Source organism: Camellia sinensis, chromosome 7 (assembly GCF_055761805.1).
Source record: "Camellia sinensis isolate YWXY chromosome 7, ASM5576180v1, whole genome shotgun sequence".
Taxonomy (NCBI): Eukaryota; Viridiplantae; Streptophyta; class Magnoliopsida; order Ericales; family Theaceae; genus Camellia; species Camellia sinensis.
Window position 1 is genome coordinate 131517415 of NC_138967.1, and position 11702 is coordinate 131529116.

An 11702-nucleotide genomic window follows, 5' to 3' on the forward strand; every position below is an offset into this window, starting at 1 on the left:
GAAATGGACAAAATGGCCTACAGCCACAAAATGTAGCCCACGGCCACTGAGAGATAGTCTACGGGACCTCTCCCTCCCCTCAGGAAAAGAAACAGAGAAAACCGAGTCTGGTTCGCAAACCGAGACAAGGCACAGAAGAGGATTCGGAAATCTGGAGGCAGGACTCACGGCCGCGACTCTGAGACTTCTGAACGAGCGCGATATGCAACATCACCAAGCGCTCAATCGGTGATGTCTGAGTCTTAAGGTCGGTCAAAAATGGGGTGTCTACACCATGCAATTTTGAATCAATTAGCCTTCACTGGACAAAATCTACCTGCTCATCTTCACTACAGTTCAGCAACAGACCAACAACGGTATAACCTACCAACTGCTGATGAGATTGCAATTGTAATACCAGGTGATGGAACCAAGGTTACTGGAATGAGAGATGTTGTTTTACATCTACAGGGAAATAATAAACTGATGCAAATTAATGAATGTCACCCAGCGTATTTGCCATTGCATTATGTTTTATTATTCCCGTATGGTGAGCTCGGATGGGAACCTAAGTTGAAATTGTGGGACGTTAAACATGATCGGCCTTCAACTGATCGACTTACTCAAATGAATTTTTATAGTTATCGTTTGTTTGAGCAACCTACAGAGTATTCAACAATTTTGAGAGGTGGAAAACTATTCCAAGAGTTTTTGGTAGATGTTTGGGATGCAACTGAGCAAAATCGGTTGACGTACTACAAGCTTAATCAAAAAAAAATTAGGGCTGAACTTTACCAAGATTTAAGCGATATTGATCCAGATGACTTGCAACCTAATCAAATTGGTCAAAGGTTTATTTTGCCATCTTCATTTATTGGTAGTCCTAGACATATGTTTGAAATCTTTCAAGATTCAATGGCTATCACGCGATACAACCAGCACCCAGATATTTTTCTCACCGTGACTGCAAATCCCAATTGGCCAGAAATTACTTTAGCATTATTACCACACCAAAAAGCTATTGATCGTCTGGATTTGATTGCCCGTGTTTTTGAGCTAAAAAGAAAGTGTTTGATGAAGGAGATAGAGACAAACAAAGTGTTCGGTAATAAAGTTGCACATGTTTTTACAATTGAATTCCAAAAACGAGGCCTACCACATATGCATGTGCTTCTCTTTCTTAAAGGTCCCGACAAAATTCGAACATGTGCTCAAGTAGACAAATTAGTTTGTGCAAAATTTCCAGATTCAAAAAATGATCCTACACTTTTTGAAATTGTCAAGTGTTGCATGGTACATGGACCATGTGGTGCTCGAAATCCCCAAGCACCATGTATGGAAAATGGTAGATGTACTAAGAAATACCCTCGAGCCTTTGCAGAATCAACAACTATGGACCAAGATGGATATCCAATCTATCGTCATCGCAATAATGGTCAAGTATATACTGTGAGAGGACAGGAAGTTGATAACAGGGATGTGGTACCATACAATGCATATCTTTCTAAACGGTTCAACTGTCATATAAATGTAGAAGTTTGTGCTGGAGTGAGATGTGTTAAGTATATACATAAGTATATTTACAAGGGTTATGATCGCACAACAATGGTTTTGGGATTGATTAATGAGATCCAACAATATCTTGATGCGAGGTATATTGGACCACCAGAAGCTGCTTGGCAAATATTCGGTCATCATTTGCATGCAGAGATGCCAACAGTTGTTCGCTTGGCACTTCATCTACCTGGAATGCATCGTGTTCTTTTCAATCCTAATGACTCATTGGAAATGATTCTTTCTAGAGCTGTGCAACAAAAATCGACTCTTACTGGCTTTTTTGATTATTGTGCTTCCAATGAAAATGAATGCCAATTCACTTACCAAGAATTTTCGCAACATTTTGTTTGGCTCAAGTCAGAACATAGATGGAAACCAAGAGAACATGGATATGCAATTGGTAGAATGTACTTTGCTAGCCTTAACTGTGGTGAAAGATTTTATCTGCGTTTGTTGTTAACTGTTGTCAAAGGGCCAAGATTGTTTCAATGTTTACGTACAGTTAACAAAGTTTTGCATGAGACGTTTAAATCAGCATGTGTTGCCAAAGGACTCTTAGAAGATGATAAAGAATGGATACAGTGCCTGAAAGAGGCTGCAGTTATGAAAACCGGATATCAATTGAGGAGATTGTTTTGTATTATTCTGACTCAATGTTTTCGACTACAACCATATGCGTTATGGAATCAATTTTCAATGCATATCTGTGATGATATTGCACATAAGCTTCATACATTATTTGCCATTTCTAACCCAACTGAGGCTCAAATTGAAGATTATGGTTTGTATCTTTTGAATCAAATGCTTCAAGAATCAGGAAAGAGTTTAATTGACTTCCCGCCCATGCCACAACCTACAGCAAATTGGAGTGCAACAGTTGGTAACCGATTGATATTCGAACATCAACAACTAGATAATGAGGCACAATAGAAAGATGTGCAAATTACTATTGATCGCCTCAATAATGGACAACGAACTGCTTATAACACAATCACTTCTTCAGTCTTTGAAAGTAAAGGGACTATTTTCTTTTTGAATGGCGGTGCTGGAACGGGGAAAACATTTTTGTACAATACGATGCATTAAAATGTCGCAGCCTTGGCCATATTGTTGTTGTCGTGGCTTCATCTGGAATTGCATCATTGCTATTAGTAGGAGGTCGCACTGCACATTCAACATTTTCCGTTCCATTGGATGTCTTGTAAAATTCAGTTTGTGGGTTTAGCAAGCAATCATTACAGGCTGAATTGTTTAGAGAAACAAAACTCATAATTTGGGATGAAGTTCCTATGCAACATAGACATTGTGTTGAGGTGGTTGATCGCACACTTCGAGATATTTGTGATTGTGAAAAGCCATTTGGGGGTATCATTGTTGTTCATGGTGGAGACTTTCCACAAATCTTACCAGTTATAACCAAAGGAGTTCGTGAGCAAATTGTGAATGCATCATTGAGACACTCTGTTTTGTGGAAGGATCTACATGTTTTATCTTTAGATTTAAATATGCGCTTGAATCATGCAAACCTTGGAAATGCTATTTTTGCAAAATTCTTGATGGAGGTAATACTCATTCGAACTTTGATTATACCATTTGAGGATACTTTGATTACATCATTTTTTTTAATTTATTTTATTTTATTTATTAGGTTGGAACCAATCCGCAAGAAATCATTAAAATTCCATCAACAATACACAGATGCCAGAATCTAAAGGAATTACTCACAGCAGTTTATCCACAATTGGATGTGGCAGATACATTAACCCCATCATTCTTAACGGAACGTACAATTCTTTCTGCACGAAATGATGATGTCAGTGCTATCAATATTGCTGCGTTGAATATTTTTTCAGGGAATACATATACGTATCTTGCTGCAGATAAGATGGCTGAAGATGATGAAATTGATCCTTCCATTACAAACAGATATCCTAATGAGTTTTTAAATTCATTGGATCCTCCCGGGCTACAAGCTTTTAAGGTAGAGTTGAAAGTGGGTTGTCCTATAATGTTATTAAGAAACATTGCACCGAAAGATGGACTGTGTAATGGCACAAGATTGATGGTATCAAGGTGCGACACTCGCATAATTGAAACTCGAATCTTAACTGGAGAGAAGTTTGGCAATTTGGCATTTATACCAAGGATATCATTGACTCCGTCTTCTGCAGAAATGCCTTTCTGAATGACAAGATGTCAATTTCCAGTTCGATTGGCATACGCTTTGACCATTAACAAATCTCAAGGACAATCTGTGAAATTTGTTGGGGTTGATTTGCGTACACCTGTTTTTAGTCATGGGCAACTATACGTGGCATTATCCAGATGCACATCTTTCGATCGTATAAGTATCCTCCTCCCTAATGATGAGCCAGATTCCACTACCAATATTGTTTACCCTGAAGTTTTGTTATGAAGACCTTTCAGAAATTGATGAGACGTTCGTAAGAATTGTGGGAAAGAACAAATTTGAAGACATTATCAAACACATATTTTTGTAAAGTATATACATTTTGTAAAGCAGACGATAGCTATGACCCATTTTTTGTAAAGCTTTCCACCTATGTGGACTTTGTTGCATTTCAAATATTTTTGTGAAGCCTTTTATTCCCCTATATTTTTGCATTTCCAGTATAGCTAAGTTTGATTTAAGAGTGCTGACTTGATCTTTTACAATTGAGTTATTACTTTAGACATGTAAGTTGATTTATTATTTTGGACATGTAAGTTGTCACTACTTTGAACATGTCAGTTGTCACTACTTTGTATACACTTTTTTTTTTCCCTTTTTGTATAAAATTATGTTCTCTTTTATTTTCATAGGATGATGGAGATTTGCACCAAATTGTTATATGGGCTCTCTTTACTCATCTTCTTTTTTCATTAAGAAAATTACAAATTAATGAGTTTTTAAATATTTTGTGAAGTTATCACCTATTTATAATTTTTCTTATTTAATTTACTCTTCTTACTATACATTTTCTTTCACGTATTGATACTAGCAATACTTGATGGCTATTAGATGACTTTAAAATCTTTTTAATTTGACTATTTTGTAAAGCAACAATTTGTATTCTATAGTTGATGTAATTGATGATTTTCACATTAATTTGACAAACCAGATGAGTTGCAGGAATTATTTTTTTTACCATTTATTGTTGGGATGCTATGGCATAGAGTTGATTTCTTCTTCATAATATGATGCATTTAGTTTTTCAATGCTTTCCGTATCTTGATTGGAAAATTATTTCAAAATATTTGATTTTCGTATCTTAATTTGTAAAAAACTTCTAAAGATTACTATTTGCGAGGTTATAGTATTTATGTTCTGTGTATTATATAGATTTCAATCAGATATTTGTGGTTCGGGGTACTATGACACTCACCAATGTATTAAGTGTTAGCCACAAACTAATGGCAGGAGTGCTGACTTGAACTTTTATCAGGTGCTACAGACTCTACAAATTTTAATATGATACGTACAAATTACAACTACATTTTAATCTCAATATTATTTACACCGTGCCTTTATGCACGAACATACACTAGTCCTCCTCTAAATCATCAGGGAAAATCATAAAATGGTCCCGAAGCCAACTAAAGGTCACATTAGAACCACTAATCTACCATTTTTATTTACAGTAAAACAATTATTTACACCAAGCAATTTCTCATGAATGGCATGGGGGTCACAATGGTCAACATTGGTGGCAGCCTTTCCGTCTCTCAGAAAGCCCTTTATGTAAAAACATCTTCCAAACCAAAACACGTAGTTTGTTGACCATTGACACCAAAATTAAAATATCTGTCCTTAACATTATACTGCCTTGTTTGGGATAAAGGCCTATTTTGAGTTTTAACCCACTTCTCCCTCTTACAAAAAATAAATAAATAAATAAAAAAGTAGCTTTTAATCATCTTTTCAAAACATTCCAAAGTTAAAAAGTCAAAAAATTACTAAAAAAGTTTAAAAGTATATACTATTTAAGAGTAGCTTATGGGAGAAGCCACTAGAGCAAAATTATTATTTTGTCCCTTGAATTCAACCATCCAAAAGTCAAAAGGGTAAAATGGACATTTTGATTTTATTATAATATTTTATTACACATCTTTTTATAAAAAGTCAAAAAGTTATCCTAAATATACATCTTTTTTTTTTTACCTTTTTAATTAAAAAATAAAAAAAATATACTTATATAACACGTCTCAAGCTACGCTTACCTAAGAAGCACGGACACTTATAAGAAGGTGACGTATCTGTGTCGTGTCCGTGTCGGACACCAACACTCTTTGGACACTCTTAGGACACGTGTCCGACACTTTTCAAAATGTGTCCTATTTTTTAAATGTTTTTAAAGATTCAGACACTCTTTGGACAATTAGAGGACACACGTGTCAATTGCTTAAACACACATGTCTATCGATTAGGCATATGTGAAATTAATTATAAGTTTAAACAAAACAACTTAAGATACAATAATAAAATAAAAACCGTATAAATTTATAAGAATTAGTGTTATACTATTATCTTTGAATGATATATTTATATATATAACAAATAATAAATATATAAAATTATATATTTCATGCGTGTCCCCCACATGTCGTGTCTTATATTTTTTTAAAATTAACATATCGACATACCTGTATCATATTCATATCATATCATGTGTCCGTGTCCGTGTCCGTGTCCGTGTTTTTAGACACTTCCTGACAAGTGCAGATATTGACATCAAATTCAGCCAGATGTGCCCGAGACTACGAAAAGTATCAAAGCCACCTCCACTCAACTTGCCAAGGACTCTACTATCAAGATGCAAGTTGTTCAGAGGACTTGTGGCATGAAGCTAGAAAGAAAAATTAAAGGCGTTACCAAACAAACAAAATTACAGAAGTTCAAACGTAAAATTATTTCTCATATAGTAAAATATATATTTTCTTATAAATAGCGGACTAATGATTTTATGTTTGGACAAAGTTAAAAATTTAAGAACAATTTCCAATTAAAATTTCCCAAATTGGAAAAGCTAAAACAAATAAAAAAAACTTTATTTTTAAATGATCTTCTTCGAGAGCTAAAATAATTTTAAAAGATTTTAAAATAATTTTTAAAATATTTATTTTTGTCTAACAAACAAGTAAATTTTATGAAAAAAATTCGGAAATGATTTCCAAAAACTGAACCAATCAAAGTCTTTTGGTTTTAATAAAATAAAATAAAATAAAGGAAAAGTCAAAAAATAAAAGCACTATAAATGAGTAAGCATTTCAAAAGAATTCAAAAGTGGGAAGAGAGAGAAAGAGAGTATTTTACAAAATTTCGAAAAAAAATTAATATTTATTTTTGTCTAACTAGTTTGTACATTTTTTGAAAGAAAAAAAATTAGAAATGATTTTCAAAAACTAACCCAAACGAAGTCTTTCAGGTTTTTAAAAAGAAAAATAGAGAGACGGAAAATAAAATCACTATAATTCTGCAAACATTTCGAAAGTATTAAAAAGTTGAAAGAGAAAAAAAAAAAAACTTACAATAGACAGTGCTCAAGAGAGACAGAGGGAGAAAACTAGGGTCAAAGTGAGAGAGAGATCTACAGTTTGGAAACAAAAATGAACCTGTTGAGTGACCATAAATGAAGTATAGAAGAAAATTTGAAAATCGATTTTTTAGTCAGCCCCGCAACAGTTGCCACGCATGAAAACATTTTGCACACACATTTTTAGTTAGCCCAACACATAAACAAGATGCGGGAAATTCTATTTGTACTTAAAAAAGTACATTCGATTTCTTAATACACCTGATTAAATTATTTAAAATTATAATTTACTTTTAATTCATCTTATATTTTTTTTTTTTTCAAATTATCCTTTAAATTACACCCAAATAAACAACTCAAAAATCTCAACCAACTGCAATCAATCAAGTAATCTTCTCCACCACCGTGGTCTTCTTCTTATCTGTCGGCTTCTTCTCTGCGGGCTTTTTCTTAGCCTATCGGAATTTTCTTGGGAAAACATAAAGGTTTTGGAGAGAGAAAAAGACTAAAGAGGGAATGAGACGCAATGGCGTAAACATTTATGTCTTGGGCAGAGCCACGATGATTGGAAAAAAAAAAAAAAAAAGTAAGAAAGAGGATAAGGGACCGTTGGTCCATTTAACAAAAAAAAAAAAACATTTGCATGATTATAGTCAAATTTGATGAGTTTTCTTCATAAATCTAATGACATTACAGTCAACCCCAAAATACCAATTAGGAGAACAAAGGCTAAATAACCCATATAACAATAGAATAAAAAAAAATGATATTGGTGATAATGATGAGTTTCGATGGGGTGTATTGAAATTTTAGAATGAGGAAGAAGAGAAAAATAATAATAATAATTGAAACATTGGAAGAAGATGAAAAAACTTGAAAATGAAGAATGTGGTGTACCACGAGGAAAAAGTTATATTTTATTTTAGAGTTTAATATGTATTGTTCTTATTAATAAATTTACATTAAGTTATAATAGGAATTAAAATTTTAACCGGACATACGGAATTATTATTTTGGTGCAAATAGAATCATCCACCAAATGCAAATGTGCAACAATGAACATGGCCCATAAAAAGTTGGGCACTATAAACAAGGCCCAAAACAAAGTATCTGACTAGTTTGAAACATACCAAAAAATAGTTGGCCCAAAGAGTTCAAGCCAGGCCCAAAAATTTTGATTTTTTTTTTTTTTTTTTTTGTCAGACAGTTCAAGGGCCTACACTATTATTTTTAATGATTCTTATATAAAAAAAGATTTCAAAATCAATTTGCACACTTTTTTAGTCAGGCCCAACAAAAATAATTATCAACATGGCCCAAAAACGGTTAGGCTAGTTGCACAGAAATTTGAAAAACAATTTTTTTACAGGCTCAACAAAAACTACCTACACATTTTTAAGCCTAACAAAAAATAGGGGATTCTGTTTACACTAAAAAAATTATTAAGTATTTCTAATTTTTAAGTACACTCTGTTTAATTATTTAAAATTTTATTTTACTCTCATTACAACCTATTATTTTTTCCAAATTACCCTCAAGGTAAACCCAAATAATAAATAATAAACAACTAAAAAAACTAAATTATTTCAAAAAAAATTCAATACATAAATAATTCTCAAATACAAAAAAAAAAAAAAAAAACAAAAACAAACTAACACCAACAACAACCAAACGTATAAGCACATAAGTATTATAAATACAGAAAAAATCAAACTTTTACATAAGCATTATAAACTTTTCAATACAAAAAAAAAAAAAAAAAAAAAAAAAAAAAAAAAAAAAACACTTTTAAGTTACAAATTGTCCACAAAAATACTCGTAGAGAAGTAAAAACCAAACTTATAAGCACATAAGCATCAGACACTAACAAGAAAGAGTAGTTATCAAATAATGTACTATTTAAATGACAAAATAAGAACAACTCCAGTAATATATTATTGTTAATCTAGCTACTGGGTCCTTTAATTTTTGTCAAAAAAGCGATATAAAAAATAATTGATGGTACTCTACAAAAATTGTGAAACACCTTTATATGAACACTTACCTCATTTTTTATAGGTTGCTTCAAAAAACTATTCTTATTATTACTCTCATCCTTATTTGATTTTGTTCAAACTTTCTTCTAGAGTTTAGGATTTCAAAATAATAAAAAATAATAATGTTGATGATGATGGTGAGTTTTGATAAGGTAGTTTGGAGTTTTTGAGGGAAGAAGAAGAAAAAGAAGAAGAAATAATTTTGATCTCTTGGGGAAGAAGATATAGAGATTTGAATAGGAATAACTGATTATGGTATACTATGAAGGGGGAAAAAAATTATTTTTGGGTTTAAAATGTGCTGTCGTTATTAGTAAATTCATATGGAAGCCCAGTTGTGCAAAACAATTTGTTCATATTAGACAGTAATTTGAGCCTGGCACAAATTTTAAAAAAAACAAAAAAAAACTAATTAAGTTAAAAATAATCAAAAATAATTTTCTCTTTTTGGCACAAAAATTATTTAAAACAAAATGAAAAATAAACTAATTTTGAGCATAAAAAGTTTACAATAATTTTTATATTGCCAAATTACACTAATAGTCCTTATAGTTTGGGGCTTGTGTCACTTTAGTTCCTAACTTTTCAATTGTCACACATTTGACCTTGAATTTTGAATCTTGTTTCAAATAAGGACAATTGAACATACCATTGCTTAATTTCAAGGGTAAAATCATCAATTTGATAAAATATAAACTAATTTTACAAAAATAAATGTCAAAAAAATATTTTAAAATTTTTAAAAATTATTTTTACCTACCAAAGATAAAATTATGTAATATTGATAAAAATTAATAAAAATTACATGCTTAATTTTCAAAAATTAATTTTATATGATTATCATCCAAATACATAATAAAAATTAATTTGGTAAAAAAAAATAAATGTCTAAAAGATTTATCAATTTTATATAATTTTATCATTAGTAGGTAGAAATAATTTTTAAAAATTCAAAAATAATTTTTTGACATTTATTTTTGTCAAATTAATTTATATTTTATCAAATTGATGAATTTGCCCTTGAAAAATCCAATAGTATCTTCAATTGTCCTTATTTGGAACAAGATTCAAAATTCAAGGTCAAATGTGTCACAATTGAAAAGTCAGGGACTAAAGTGACACAAACCCCAAACTATAGAAACCGTTGATGCAATTCACCCTTTATATATATAACCAAATAGTCTGAAAATCAATTTTATTTCACAAGAAAATTTGATTGATTCCATAGTTCGCTACAATCACATCCCAACTCACATTCTTACCATTTCTAGAAAATATGAGTTGTACAATGGAGAGTGAAAGAGAGACAGATAAATCGACTGAGATAATTTGAGATAGATTGTTCCATTCTCCGGCTGATCGATGAAGATTTGTCAATTGGGATAGAAAGAGAGAGAAATTGGTGGCGAAAACATGACCTCAGAATCGTCAAACATGGCCCAAAATATGCAAAACATAATCGTCAAACACCGTACCATACCAACCATTCTAGCCAAATAAAAGAACCAATCGTCGCCTTCCTAGCCGCCATCACCTCAGAATCATCAAGCATAGTAACACCAGCACGTTATGCAAGATAGGGAATGGTAGGTTGAATCAAAATATAGAAAAAAATTATCCAAAAAAGTTGCAAAAATAAGAAAAGATAGTTAAACAATGTACCGTGCCTATTAAAACAATCGGCCATCACCGTCACCGTCACCAACTAGAGAGAGATAATGAGTGGAGAGTTAGATAGATAGAGTAAATGAATATAGGATAAAAAAGAGAGTAAAGAAAGCAAAAGTAGACATCGGCGCCGCCGCCATTGTCATTGCTGGAGAAGAACAAGAGTAGACAAATGAAAATATACACACACACACATATATATATATATATAGAGAGAGAGAGAGAGAGAGAGAGCAAGAAAGAGGGAGAGAGAGAGAGAGAGAGAGAGAGTGTGAGAGAGAGAGTTAGAGAGGTAACCCTAGGCCCTTCATATCCTCAAAGTCGATAACGGTGACAACCTCGTTTGTTTTCAAAGGTAGGGGCTTGGGATTGTACTATTAGTGAGTTGAGAGTATGGACCTTGGAGGAGGAGATTAGCAAAGGCCTCAAAGGGTTAAGTTTCAAAACTAGTGAAGGGATTAATTTAGGAAAAAAAAAAACATTTTGCCCATGGTGTGTGTTTGTGTGTGTGTGTGTGTTTTTTTTTTTTTTTTTTGTATTACGTCATTTTATATATATATATATATATATGTATATATGTATGTATGTATATAGGTATATATAAATATTAAAATAATATGGTACCAAAAAAAAATATTTATAAAATAAATTTTTAATATTAAAATATATCAAAAACACAAAAGGGTATTTATGGTATTTTATATAATTAATCCCCTCATTAAAATATATTACACAAATATAATTTTTCTTGATCTCTTCACTAACAATCTCCACACTAACAATCACACCCAATCTAACTCTGTAAACAAGCAAGACGGTGAACACTACACCAAAACCAGTAGAAGAGGCCGGGACAATCATTGTAAATTGGTTACTTATGGGACTCATTGAAACATGAAAAAAAAAGTTTGGACTAATTCGAAGACAA

General features: G+C 32.0%; 1 protein-coding gene across 1 annotated transcript; it reads left to right on the forward strand.

Moving 5' to 3' along the window:
* The first annotated feature begins 258 nt into the window (after positions 1-258).
* On the forward strand, positions 259-3721 carry LOC145796102 (uncharacterized). Its single transcript, XM_082881105.1, has 3 exons — positions 259-2173; positions 2749-3098; positions 3185-3721. The coding sequence occupies exons 1-3, from the start codon at positions 259-261 to the stop codon at positions 3719-3721; spliced, it is 2802 nt and encodes a 933-aa protein (XP_082737231.1).
* Positions 3722-11702: the final 7981 nt, after the last annotated feature.